Source organism: Helobdella robusta (genome assembly GCF_000326865.2).
Source record: "Helobdella robusta unplaced genomic scaffold HELROscaffold_11, whole genome shotgun sequence".
Classification (NCBI taxonomy): Eukaryota; Metazoa; Annelida; class Clitellata; order Rhynchobdellida; family Glossiphoniidae; genus Helobdella; species Helobdella robusta.
Window position 1 is genome coordinate 4,014,463 of NW_008703617.1, and position 15,293 is coordinate 4,029,755.

At 33.3% G+C, this 15,293-nt stretch overlaps 3 protein-coding genes across 3 annotated transcripts; 2 read left to right on the plus strand and 1 right to left on the minus strand.

The window, feature by feature from the left end:
- Window positions 1-4,068: 4,068 nt before the first annotated feature.
- Window positions 4,069-6,767, plus strand: HELRODRAFT_71833 (hypothetical protein; the record flags this gene model as incomplete). Its single annotated transcript, XM_009013016.1, has 7 exons — window positions 4,069-4,206; window positions 4,423-4,535; window positions 4,957-5,059; window positions 5,253-5,351; window positions 5,847-5,934; window positions 6,195-6,278; window positions 6,634-6,767. Coding segments are annotated over 7 exons (759 nt in total), but the record flags the coding sequence as incomplete, so codon positions are not given.
- A 1,012-nt stretch (window positions 6,768-7,779) lies between these two features.
- On the plus strand, window positions 7,780-9,798 carry HELRODRAFT_167513 (hypothetical protein; the record flags this gene model as incomplete). The annotated part of the gene is made up of 1 exon (XM_009013017.1): window positions 7,780-9,798. One exon carries the CDS (start codon window positions 7,780-7,782, stop codon window positions 9,796-9,798), a length of 2,019 nt encoding a protein of 672 aa, XP_009011265.1.
- A 773-nt stretch (window positions 9,799-10,571) lies between these two features.
- HELRODRAFT_72267 (hypothetical protein) lies at window positions 10,572-14,865 on the minus strand (the record flags this gene model as incomplete). The annotated part of the gene is made up of 10 exons (XM_009013018.1): window positions 10,572-10,770; window positions 11,231-11,362; window positions 11,628-11,704; window positions 12,027-12,173; window positions 12,498-12,614; window positions 12,908-12,979; window positions 13,243-13,290; window positions 13,577-13,647; window positions 14,319-14,390; window positions 14,583-14,865. Coding segments are annotated over 10 exons (1,218 nt in total), but the record flags the coding sequence as incomplete, so codon positions are not given.
- Between the last annotated feature and the right edge of the window lie 428 nt (window positions 14,866-15,293).

Sequence of the window (15,293 nt, forward strand, 5' to 3'; positions counted from 1 at the left end):
TTTGTAGAAATATGAAATGAAATATAGAATTGAACCTTTTTCGATTTCTTTTAATATGCAATGCACGAAATGAGGTAGGTTAATGACAACGGCAAGCAGTATTGTACAAATATATGGAAACGCAAGCTTTAAATGCATTTTCCACTCTAGGAAATAAAATTTTATTTACTCTACTATGTTTTATTTACACAACAACTTTTTGAAATCTTTATACCGACGTTTTTCCATCAGCTGTGTGTGCGTTTAAAATCATTCCAAATAGCAGTCATAAATGCGCTTTACTATTTATGCATTTTTATTTAAGTAGTGAGGTTGCTTCAAGTATTGTGATAAGTTTTTCATCCTGTCCATTGCATAGGGCACTTAACGTTTCCTTTATTATTGTATATTTTAGTTTTAAAGCCAAAACAGCGTCAGCTCTTGCTGACCGTCTTGTATCAGACACCCTTGTTAACGAAAGAAATTGTTTATCCTTGATACTATCTATTATGTGGTTTAGCAAATTACAGCGGTGAGTTGATGATGATAAAATGTAAATAGCTTTTGCAGAAACATAAAATATTGAACCGCTGTGTTACGGTGTTCTGCAGCAAAATGTCCAACTAAATTTAATGAATGGTTAGCATAAGGAATAAAAACAGCACTTGAACTATGTTCTTTAACACGTGTTTGTAAACCTGAGTACTTCCCTGACATGTTAGAAACGTTGTCAAAAGATTGACTTCGACAGTTTTTGATATCCAGGTCTCATTTTGTTAAAGCTTCCAAAACTTCTTGTTCCAAGTACGAATCTAACTTAATTGTACGTGTACATGTCAGTGAATTTTTAATTGTCACAATCTAAAAGCCTGTCGGCGGGCCTGTTCATATTTAAACATTTATTTGTTTAAAATGACTTTTTTAATCTATATGTATATATATATGCCTATATGCCCAGTTTGGCCACACACACATCAGTAATCGTTTATTTAGGTCCCAAAGGTAATATAATTCATCTAACCATTTGAAATCAGTTAACTTGCTCAACGACATAGATTCCATAATCAAACAGTTGTAAAACATTTTAAATTTATATATAAATAAATAAATAAATTAATTAATTAATATAAATATACGGTTGGTTTAATTATAATATGGTGAAAGTACACGACGCAACGTACCACTCATCTCTGTGGTATTACGTTCTTTTGTTTATGCGGTTTCCATGACTGCAGTTCATTTGCTTCAAATGCACAATGAAAGTCGAAGCAATGATAATAATTTATTGAAATTGCATTTTAATTATTCCGTTTTTTTGTATTTAATACAAAAGTTTTTATGATCAAATAGTTTTTATTTTATTGTCTGGCATTCATTTTTTAATATACAGTTAGCTATCTTTTACAAATCTCTAGTTTTAGTAATTTAGTTTTTAGTTAGTCTTGAATCTTGATTCTTTTTGATTAACATTAATTATTTTTAGATTCTTAAATGATTCTTTTTGAATAAATATTTTGTCGTTTAGTTTAGAGGGAATCAATAAATAAGCTCAATAATATCATTTAAAAATCACCGTAGTTAGAACCTTCAAAGTGTAATTTTTAGTTAGTCATTTAGTGATTGGTGAAAAAGACCCCCCAACCATTCAATAGGATGAGTTCAATCGCTTGGGGAGACATCCCGCTCGGATTGTTAGGATTTATTTTTCACTTTGATTAACGAACAATCTTTGAATAAAATTTTACAATATGCTCCTTAATTATTATACGTGAAATTAACGCATGAAAAAACTTGTGCATCTGCCGAACTGTTTATGTTCGAACCAGGCAACTTCGGTACGTACAAGACCAGACAGATGTCTCGATACAAAGAAGCGACGTGTTTCGATACGATCCGAGACATTTTAACTAAATTTATACAACGCATAGTGTTACAAAAATGTATTTTTAACAAAGTTTGAAACATTTTTTTTACGTCGATATAGAGTGGAAGATGATGAAAGGCCAAATTCTGGCAGTACCAACTCCGCTGTCTACAAAGCCAAAATGGAGAAACACGTATGTTGTAATAATAATAATAATAATAATAATAATAATAATAATAATAATAACTAACCAAAAATCCAAAACAAGAACCAATCAGGCAGAGATTTTAAATTGAAAAACACCTTACGTGTATAGATCTATTTTCATAGAAAAATGCATGTACATTCGCACAGAAAACGGAGATATTTTTTATATTCGAACTCGATTACACAGCCTAACAAACATTTATTCAATCAATCAGTCAATCAATCAGTCAATCAATCAGTCAATCAATTAGCCACACAACCTGCATAACCGTGAATCAGTTACAACATCAATCCATCTTAAACCACCGGCCAATCAACCAACCAATCACAGAAAGAGTTAATGAAGCGTCGACAAGATCAGAAGCGGACGACGGCGATGATGCTTCAGCCGGGCGACAACCGACCACAGCAGGACGATTCGTTGAGGCCGCTGGTCAACAGGGGTGGTGCCGGACAGAATAATAATAATTCCGTCATCCCAAATCGTAATGGTGATGCTAAATACAGTACGTTGTGTATAGGCGGCGTGCGTGCGTGTTTGTATGTACGTGTGTTGGCGTTTGTATGAACGCACGCACGCACACACACACACACACACACACACACACACACACACACACAGGTTCACACGCACACACACACACATATACACAGACACACGCACACACACAACAGCATACGTAGGTCCGTGCAAAAATATATCTGACGAAGAGAATGACGACCGCTCTCCTGCTAACAGTAAGAGTAACTCGAACAAAAACGCGAGGCGTGTAAAGAGATACAACGACGATGATGACGAGGATGATGATGACGTCACGCAAATTCCGGAAATAAGAAGTGGTTAGTAGCTTCTTTGATAATGTTGATGACTACAGAGACAATTGTAGTGATGATGGTTGCGATGGTGATGGTGATAACGAAGAACAATGATAACCAAAATCACTAAACGAAACTAAAACTTCTCCTCAACGCAACAGATAATAAATCGAAACATCAGAAAAAACCAGCGGGAAAACCGGGAAAAAAGTACGACGAAGACGACGACGACGTCGAAGAAATTGAAGTGGTTGACGTTCGCAGACGAGACGACGATGACGACGACGACGACGGTGGAAGCGATCGCGACAGCAACAATCGCAAGCAACAACAGCAAGCAAAAAACCAACGAGCTAAAAATAGTAATAATGCAACAACAACACCATCTACTCCTAGCAACAAACAAAACGCGAGAGAAAATAACAAAAACAAAAAACCAACAACGACAACAAACAACGTCAACAACAATGACGACGACGACAACAACAAAAGAAATAATAACATAAACACCAGCAAAAAGAGCAAAACTAACAAGAAATACGCTAAGAAATACGACGACGACGACAATGATTTGGCAAACAACAACAGCAGCAGCAACAACAACAATGATGATGACGACGACGGCGGAAATAGAAACGTTAAAACGAGACAGCATGATGACGACGACGATGACGACAAGATCGGCATTGGTGACGGTCCTGAAGATGATGGCGGAAATAATGGTAGACAGGGAAAAAAAGCAAATCAAGGGAAGAATAGAAAAAATAACAAAAAACAGGCTGGCGGTTATGATGGTGATGTTGGCGGCGGGGATAATAATGTTAGTGCACCCGTCACAAGATGCAATATCTGTACTTTTACATACATGTATAATCATACATACACACACACACACACACACACACACACACACACACACACACACACACGCATATATATATATATATATATATATATATATATATATATATATATATATATATATATATATATATATATATATATACGCTGATATACACACACACACACACACACACACTTGTACAATCAAAAATAATGTACGTACATACGTGAATACTAAAATAGCTCTCCAAGTCTAAAAATAGCATCTATTCAAAAACCAACAACAACAGGACTCCGTGCCACGCCAGCTAAATAACGACGACCAATCACAAACGCTGAAGGAAGTCGATGACATCACTAACCTTCAGGAATTCGTCCTTGAACCGGCGCCAGCGGGGACCACCATAAAATGCAGGATATCCAGAGATAAGAGGGGAATAGATAAGGGTTTCTATCCTACATACTACCTCCACCTGGAGAAAGAAGACGGTAGAAAGGTCCTGATGATGATGATGTGGTGGTGATGATGATGGTGGTGATGGTGATGATGATGTTGATCATGATTATGATTCCTACGTAGTTAATAGCATTACCTATGTTAAACTCTTTCAAAAACGCAAAGTAAAAACAGGACACGCACACATTCCTACACATCACACACGCACATACATTCACACACACATACAGCCACACACACACACACACGCACGCAGATATTCTTACTGGCCGGCCGGAAACGGAAGAAGTCGGCCACATCAAACTACTTGCTGTCCATCGACCCCACCGAACTTTCCAGAGACAGTGCGTCTTTTATCGGGAAAGTTAGGTAGGTGATGATGAAGTAAATGATGGTGAAGATGATGATGAAGATGATGGTGAAGATGATGATGAAGATGATGGTGAAGATGATGATGAAGATGATGGTGATGATGATGTTGGTGGAAATTATTAGCATTGGCGTGGATCAAAATGTATAAAAAGTGGTGATGGTGACGACGATGATGACGACGACGATGATGACAAGGATGATGTCTCTTAATAAAGCACTCGAAGCAAGCACGCACTTCTCCGAAGTATGTATATACCCGTCTAATATTATGAAAGCAATCGAGAGAGATTAACTCATCACACAAACACATGTGCACATATTTAACTCTTAACACCGAAAAAATATCACCCACACACACACACACACACACACACAAATATTAGACGAATAACAATAATCTGAATGATAACAACAACAGATCGAATCTAATCGGTACCCAGTTCACCATCTTCGACCAGGGTCGTACCCCGAAAGACAGGAGTGTTGATGAAGCCAGGAGAGAATTAGCTGCCGTGGCTTACGTATGTGCGGCATTGTTGTGGCACTTGTCGTGTGGCGTTGTTTGTTTGTGGTTTGGTAATGATTGCGTATATAAAAATATACACCCATAATCACATTCACGCTTAAATGCACCTTTTTAAATATAAATGTACATATACACACAGTCACACACACACACACACGCACAATGGACACACACAAATTGACCTTAAGGAAACGAACGTACTTGGCTTCAAAGGACCTCGCAAGATGACCATCATACTGCCGGGCATGAACCTGGAGCATGAAAGAGTTGAAATAAGACCCAAAACTGTAAGTTGGACGACGACGGTGTAGTGTAATCATTAAAATGGACGACTCAATGACAAAGCACTCCGGCTTACTGAGTTGCTGTAGGATATTCTTACACGTTATCCGCAAATTTATGACGCCTGACACGCTGAATTGCCTATATTTTTCGTATATTGTATTTTGTGTATATTGTATTTTGTGTATATTGTATTTTGTGTATATTGCGTGTTGTACTGTCTTGTGCCTTGAAAAGTTTTTTGTTTGATGATTACAAAGGAGGGCACTTACTGATAAATAGATTAATAAAAGAAAGATGTATCAAATAGAATGTAGGTGGCTGCAGTTCTATCTTTCACTTACAACACCCATCCGTCACCTCAATGAGTAGCAACAACGTATTATTATCACCACCACCAACAACAACTTTTCTTCTCGTGCTTGCTTCAAAGATTTGTTGCTTTCATTTGTTTCCTTTTTTTACGTTAAAATATTAAAACATTTGATTGTGCCATTGAGGAGTCTGATGGCTTACTGGAGAGGTGGAAGCAGAAGAGGATGACGGGATTGCTGGAGCTGCATAACAAATCTCCCGTCTGGAATGATGGTTCGTTGAATCGCAATAATTATCTAATTAATAAAATAATTAAATTTAAACAATTAATTAATTACTTAGTTACTTGGTTAATTTGGTTAATCATGAAAGCAAGTTTTCAGTTAACAAGTTCAATTTCTAACCAATTGATGAGCTAATTAATCTTACGACTAGTTAAGTAAACAAACAATCGGTTAATTAATCGTACAATCAACTAATTATTTATTCAGTCGATTAATTAGTTAATTGAATAATTAATTAATTTTAATTAGAAACTCAATCGTACGTCCTGAACTTTCACGGCCGGGTGACTCAGGCGTCAGTAAAAAATTTTCAAATCGTTCACGACAATGATGGTTTGTATTACTTTTATTATTAGGATTAGAATAACTGAATAAGAATAAATAATATCCTAATAAATCACTAAATAAATAAATATTATATTAATTAATTAAATAATGGATACAATTATTAGTATCTGAGAGCTTTTGAGAGACTTTTTTTTTCTTTAAATGGCACTTTATAAATTTTTCATAATAATGTGATGCATTTTATAATTGCCATCACGACGTAACAAATGCATCATACCGTCATCATCATCATCTTACTCTATTCATCTCGTCAATTTGACAATAATAATAATATTAATAATAATGAAAATAATAAATAATAATAACTAATAATAAGTAGTATTAATGATTAAAACAACAGTTGACTACATAGTAATGCAGTTCGGTAGGGTGTCAGATGAGACCTTCACGATGGATTATGCCTACCCCATGTGTGCCCTCCAGGCCTTCGGCATCGCCCTGAGCAGTTTCGACAGCAAACTGGCCTGTGAATAATTTAATGAATTAATGGATAGATAGATAGATGGATGGATGAATGAATGAATGAATAAATAGATGGATGGGTGAATGAAAGAATGAACAAATTGTAATTGATGAATATTTATTGCCAATTTTAACGGCTAACTGACCTGCAAATAATGACGTTATAAATGGATGGATGGATGGATGGATGGATGGATGGATGGATGGATGGATGGATGGATGGATGGATGGATGGATGGATGGATGGATGGATGGATGGATGAGTCAACGCGTGAGTGAATGGTTGGCTTGATGATTGAATAAATAGGATGAATCATTCAAAATATGGATGAATTGATGGATGTATGAATGGACGGACATATAATTGGAAGGAATAAGTGAGTGAGTGAATGAATGAGTAAATAAACAAATGAATAAATGAATGAATGAATAAATGTAGTGGCAAATTGCCTATTAACGCAAATTCTTCTTTAGTTCATGGAACATTTCTTACGCTTTTTTTTATTTGTTACTCGATATTTCTTTAGAGATACTTGGGTTGTAAAAACATTTTTAAATTGATACATCAACATGTATTTGAAGAAAAAACTATCTTAATGTAGAATTTATTCATTTAAGCAAATTTTATGATATGAATTGCCATGAATGTTTAACTTATTAATTTAGTAAAGTTGCAATGGAAATAACCTGTAAAAAATTAACAAACACTCTTGAAATACACATTTTTTAAATTAAACATGTTATTTATTAATTCACGCGTTTAAAAAATGCATTTATTTTAGCTATGGTTATAAATAATTTTTAACAGAAATTTTATTGAAAACTAATAAAAAGCTCACAACATTGATTAAAAATTGTCCACAGTTGTATAGTTGTGTGGTGAATTAAAATTTAAATGTCGATGTTCAACGGGTACATGCATTATCGCGCCCCCAGGTTCGTGTAATAACGAATAAGATTAAAAAATAACTAAAAATAAAAATTAGTGAGACTTTTGTGTTTTTTATTATAGTTAAAATTAATAATGGATTCTGTTAAATGTCAGGAAAGATTTATGTCTTTTAAACCCGGTCCTAAAGATGAATTAAACTTCATTAACGGCAGTGGTAGCAACAAAAACAAAAAGCTTCTAAGCGAAACTTTGACGAATCCTTCACTAATTTGCACGAAATGTCGTGAATCCGAGAACGTGCGTTACAAATTGTTGCCTTGTCTTCATCTCTGTTGTGTTCCCTGTTTAGAAGATTTGTTAGAAAAAAATAGGATTGCTATGCCAAGAAAGTCTGAAGTGGAAGAAGTGAGATGCTCCATTTTTTCGTGTCCCCAGTGTAGTTACGTCGTCAGGGTCGTCAACGGAGATGTGACCTTTTTAAGGGACATCATTTCAAAGACATCGGTCAATGGAGTTTCTCAGAAATTAGAATTGTGTTGTAGTCTGAATAATAATGTCAACAATGATAATGGATGTTATGTCCTAAATAAAGATGATGAAGATGCATGTGCCAATAGTAACAATAGTAATAATATATTAAAATCAAATAACTTAGATGTATGCTGTGATAATTTTTCTATCAAAATTGCGCAGTATTATTGTGCTACGTGTCAAATGTTTCTGTGCAACGACTGTCATGTGACTGAAACATCTCAACACCTTCACAGCCAGCATAACTTACAACCATTTAATGATTTTTTAAATTTCAAGAAATCAAATGTTGATAAGTTGTTAAGAGAAATTCGTGATCATAAACTGAAATCTATGCAAGAATCTATCAGATTGAATATGATAAAAGAAAACTTGGCAAAAAATAGAGACAAAATGAAATCATACATAACCAGCAAATCTGATGAACTATGCAATCAAATCATGCAACACAGAGACAGGCTGCTTCAACAACTTTCACTGCAGTTTGACTTCTGCTTAGATGAGTATAACTCCAAAGAACAAACACTCTCAAAGAGTATTCAGGCATTAGACGACTGCATACATTTTTCAGATGAGTTTCTCCAAGTCAAACACACAGTTAACTTTTTAAACATAGAAGATGAGTTGATCTCCCACATGAACAGAACACTCGCTCAACAACAAAACAACAATAATGCTAAAATTAAAATACAGCAATTTAAACTAGAGCAACCAGATCACAACAAAAGGGACCAATTAATAGAAAAGCTTTTAGGATCTTTGATTATAGGAAATGTAGGGTCAGGTATTTCCCAATCTGTTGCCAAGTACAATGCAGGCATTTCCTGGCCCTGTTGCTTGGCAACCAACAACAAAGATGTAATAATAGCTGGTAAAACAGAAAGTTCTGGAGGGTTTGGAAAACTTTTATTTTTCAACAAAGATACAAAATTATTAAAATCAATAAGTTTCCATGACAACATTCTTCCAGTCGACATGATCTCTGTTGATGATAGGCACTTCCTGCTGACAACAAACTCAGGTGAAGTTAGCAAATTTTCATTTCAAGGTGAATTAGTAAATAAATGGGTGAACATATTTGAGGGACCATCTGGTCACATGACCCTTCCTGATTGGCACAACATTACCAACAAAGTTAATAACAGCAATGAAGTCTTGATAACCAATGCCAATAATGAAATTACACTTTTCAACACTGATAGAGGTGAGATTAAAAACAGAATCAAGTTAAAATCCAAATATCAGGTTATCAGATCTCTAGCAAAGCACCCAACAGATGATGTAATATTCATAGTCTTTGATAACAACATCATCCAATCATTTGACAGCTTAGGAAATCTTTTAAACTCAAATTTGGTAAACTCGCAAACAGACATCAAGTGCCCAACCAGCATTATTTGTGATACATTTGGTAATCTACTTGTCTCGGATTTCATCAACGATCGAATTTCCCTCTTTTCCAGTGATGGGCGATTTTTAGGCGTGATTATCGACAAGCAGACAGATGGAATATCGTGTCCGAACAAAATGATGTTGGATTCACACTACAAATTGTATGTAGCTCAGTGTGGTGGAGACGTTGAGGTCTTCAATTACATCAGTATCGTAAAAAAGGCTTGATACTTCCAAGATATATTTCGATTAAGCCTTAATTATTCTGATCACAATAATGTTATCAATCATTTTCTTAGGACTGCATCTGTTGTGATTATTTACTATTGAGCATTATTACGATTGAATACTATAATCTTCTAAGCTAAATTTAGACTTATTCAAATATTCAAGATTATTTGTTCATTTATTTGTCGTTTAAGAACGTTTACAAAAGTATTAACTCTCAGTTTGTTTGTTCAGTTCATCCGTTTGTTCGTTCACCTTATATTCATCAATTCGTAATTCGTTAGTTCATTCATCTTATCGTAAAAGAAAATATATTATTTTGTTTTCTTCATTTTCTAGAATAAAATTTTGTTTTATTGCAGAAGTCACAAATATGAATGAAATTAATCAATATTTACACAAGTATTGTTAGTTTCGTCGCTCAATGATATTGTAACAAAATGCCAGCTAAATATTATTACAGTTATTATTATTATCACTATAATTATTATGGCGCTAGTACTTCTTTCTTTTAAATCTCTTCATAGGGACTTCATTGGCAATGCTGCTGCTTTTCAGACTTCTCTTTTTATTATTTCTATTATTGCGACGGTTATTATCGTTATTATTTTTATTATTGCTGTTGGGCTTTTTGTCTTCTCTTTGAATCTGATTGCTCAACTCCTGATCAAATGAAATAAAATGAATAAATTAATTATGATCATTTAAAACAGAAAGAAATCTCAATTCAAATTTGTGAGAATTAATAAGAAACTATGATGAAAAGGTATATTTTAAAAATAGTTGAAACTTGGAAACACCATAAAATTACAACAACAGAATAATAATTCTTCAACACATGCCTGTTGGGCCATGATGTAGGCCTTATTGACGGTGTCCATGTACACCATGACTTCATCCTCGATGGGATTGTACTGCTCGATCTCGTGACCCAACTGCTCTTCTATTTTTAGAAACAGCATCACGTCATATCTGTTGTGATTACCATTATTACTATCATTGTAAGATAATATTATTATTCTGACTTACCCATCCCCACAGAAAACACAAATAACCTTGGAACACCTTATTTCTTATTTCTGTCTTATCATACTGACTCACCTTATTAACACTAACTAGCAAATACAAAAATTATAACAATATTCAAGTATTACAACAAAAAAGCAGAAAAGACAGAATGTGATGGTTAGTAAATTAAGTAAAACCAACGCACTAGATCGCAGGTAACGACAATGAATTACAATATAAACATCGACCATAAGTAGTCTTAAGGCATAGCAACTTCAAAATTTTTTAGTATATATATTGTATCTAATAGATCAGTCGTTTGTTTGAAGAAATGAATGTCAGTCTTGGCCATGAAGGTATAAAATAAATGAAGATAACACCAAGGTCGCCATTCCTTCCTCGCCAGTAAAGTAACAAAACGTACTGTGTGACGAATATAAACGATTCGCCATCTCTGCCGGCGCGGGCTGTTCTGCCGACTCGATGTATGTAGTCCTTACTGTGCATCGGCACGTACAGGTTAATTACTACATCTACGTGCGGTATGTCTAGACCTCTGTAGTGTAATGTAATGTGACACTGTTGTAATGTAATGTTGTAATGTAATAAAATGTTGTACTGTAATGTTATACTGTAATGTAATGTTGTAATGTAATGTTTTAATGTAATGTTGTAATGTAATGAAATGTTGTTGTAATGACGTGGTTATGTTATTACATGGCGTTGCTTTGAGTCTGTGATTTGTAATGTTATAACGTGATGATGAGATGATGTGATTAAACAGTGACATGGTGATAATATTATTAATATTAATGTTACACCTGCTAGCAACATCAGTTGCAATTAGAATGGACTTTTCCTTGCTTTTAAATTTGTTTAGAACTCCCAATCTCTGATTCTAATGGTAAATAATTAGAATACTAATAGTTATTATTATAATTAAATGTCGTTTTAATGTCGTTGTTACTGTGGGCACTTTCATCATCGTCATCATTGTAATGTTATCATCATTGTTTATGATTACATTATCACATCACCATTGTCTTGGGCAAAAAACAAAATTGCTCGCAAAAAGCCGGCAGAAAAGATATAAAACTTAGAACTGAAATCAAATTTAGAAAAATTCCGAAGTTTTGAAACTACTCCACACATCAACACATACATAAATATACACGTAAATCCATAGACACGCACACAAACACACACATACACACACGCACTTGTGATAATTGCCCATGCAATGGTATAGAAGAGAACCCTAGATATCTTAACATCAGGGTAGCCTCTTGCACGTGAATGCACGTATTGCAAAATATTATTATTGATTTATCTCCGATCTCATTCAGCAAGTAGACAAGGTATATATTCTGATGGAAAATAATAATAACAATTATTATTATTAATATTAAAAAGAACAGATGGTACTACCAATCAGTAGAACGAATACAATGGATAGAGAGAGAGAAAAAAAGAGAAAGAGAGAAAAAGAGAGAGAGAATGAAATTAAGAGATCATAAACATATCGTTAGAGTGGAAGTGTTTGAGGACAAATTAAGACAAATCAAAAATTATAAATATAAAAATTGAGAAATCGGAAATTTAAATTAACGAGAAATGAAAAAAAGGCAAAATTTACAAATAGTACACTTACAATATACAATAATAATAATAATATATAATAAATATACGACTTTGAATTTTTCAGGTATGAACAAGTGCTTCTGCTTCAGCTTGCTGACTGTTTGAAATTTATTCGAAACCTCAACTTTGACCGGGTCATTTAACGATGCCCTCTGAAGTTTCGCCACCTAGAGTTAAAAACATTTTCTACAAATTATCATAAATAAACAAACAAACAGACAGAAAAACAAACAGACAGGCAGGCAGACAAACAAACAAACAGACAGGCAAACAAATGTATATATATCAATATATATTTACATCATGCTACAACTGCACCACATACAACATACATGTAAACTACCAAAAAATATCTCTCTCTCTCTCTCTCTCTCTCTCTCTCTCTCTCTCTATATATATATATATATATATATATATATATATATATAATTTTACCAAATATGTATAATTTATTTAAAACCTTTTTAGTCATTGTAGCTGAGAATAAATAAGTGTTCCTAATTTTAGGTATGGCAGATAGAATGGCATCAAACTGAATAGGAATAAATTAACATAAATTAGCATAAATCATCTTATTGATTGAGTTAATTTATATAAAATTTGTATTCACAAGTGAAACTCATGCTGATGTAGTTAGTTAATGTATTGGGTGTTAGAACTTTGTCAGAACAGATGATTTTATAATTTTATTTCATGATTGAATGAACAGAATAGTAAACAAATAAATGAATGAATGAACGAACAAGAAAACAAATGAATGAATGAATGAATGAAAGAAAGAGTATTCAATCACACCTCCTTTTCAAAGTCTTTATTTAAAAGCCTATCGGCCTCATCAATAACCTTTTAATTGAATTAAACAATTGTTTAAATGAGTTTATATTATATAACCATAATTAGAATAAAATTTGTGATTAATATAAAAAAATTTGTGTTTACATATATTATATAGAAAAATATATCCAGCAAAATATCATACTAATAACAGACTGCGATTTTAAATAATGATTAAATATTGTTTTTAAATCTATTATTAATATCAATATTATTTTTATAATATTATTATTTATATTCTTATTAAATTTTAGTATCAATATTATTTAGATAAGAATTTAATTTATTAACCGACTAGGTATTTCAGAGTTTTGAAATTGAAGCCTTTTGTGTGCTTCAAATGGTCGACCATCCTTCCAGGAGTAGCTAATTAGTGAAAATTTGAGTGATTGTGCGTGAGTGTGTGTATGTATGTGTAGTTATTGTGATATTTATGTACGTGCGTGCGTGAGTGTGTATGGTTATTGTGTGTGTGTGAGAGTTTGCGTGTATGTGTGTGGTACATGTGTGAGAAAGAGAGAAAGGAGTTTATGTCATAGTTGAATAGCGGATTAGTAAATTTCAGTGATTGTGTTGATTGTGTGTGTGCGTGTATGTATGTGTGATTATTGTGATATTCATGTGTGTGTGTGTGTGTGTATGTGTGTGTGTGTGTGTGCGTGAGATAGAGAGAGAAATTACGGAGTTTATATGATAGTTAAATAGTGGATTAGTGAATTTGAGTAATTGTATGTGTGGTTATTGTGATAATTATTAATTAGTGTGTATGTATATATGTGTGTATGTGTGTGGTATGTGTGTGTGTATATAATATAGGGTTTATATGACAGCCAATTAATTATAATATCGAGTTTATATGTTAGCCAATTAATTAAACGGTGATCCATAATATAATATTAAAAAATATAATTAATAAAATTAAAATTAAAGTTTGAATGAATTGAATGAGTGACTGAAATGAATTTTCAACAATTAATTGATAGAATAAATAAATAAATAAAGGAATGAATGAATGAATGAATGAATTAATTATACACCTATAACAATGTGTGGCCTCTTCTCCAACATTAGTTTCTGAGTATTCAAATCTACACCACCAATGACGACAGCTTAATAAAAAAAAACAAATAATTCTTTATGTCATATATCGCAAATTTATTTTCTAAAAAAAAATTCAATTTAAAAAGAAAGTTTAACTTAATTAAGCATCAAATATCAAAAAATTTATAAAATAGAACACAAATTTAACATTTTAAAAATTCAACTGAACAAAATAAAACTAGAACTGAACCAATGGTTACCGCATTTTAGATTGATTGAAGCTCCAAGTGCTTCAAACTGTTCAGATATCTGAACTGCCAATTCCCTGGTTGGAGTTAAAATTAGAGCAAACAATTTCGTCTGCTTTTCGAGAAGAGCTTGGATGATGGGCAGGGCAAAGGCCCCAGTTTTACCAGACCCTGTTTCAGCAAGACCAATGATGTCTCTCCCGGAAAGTGCCACAGGAATTGTTTCCCGCTGTATCTTCGATGGCTCCTTCCATTTCAAACGTTCGCAGGCTTCACACAATATGTCCACTAATCCCTAATAAATAATGTTAAATAATGGGAAAACATTTTAGATTTTGAGTTGAGTTATTTTAAATTTGATAACCCTTTTTGTAAAATATTCAAAAACCCCCAAAAAAGTTGAGGCTGACTTTGACTTACCAAATCCTTAAAAGTAATTTTATTAAGGACTTCTTTTTCATCCGATCCGACATTAGTTTCTTCTGTAATGGTTTTCACTTCTTCGTTTGTTTTCAATTCATTAGTGGTTTCTTCGCTACTCTGCTGATTACTTTCTTTGGACATTTTCAACAATTTTAACGAAAGCACGTTTATTTGTTTTGTAAACAAAATTTAAAAGTAAACTAATTCTTTTAAAAATGATGAAGCGTCTAATTACTTGGATTTGTTCAACTCGTAAGCTTACAATTTTTAAAAGAACGATTTCAAGCATATAGTACACAA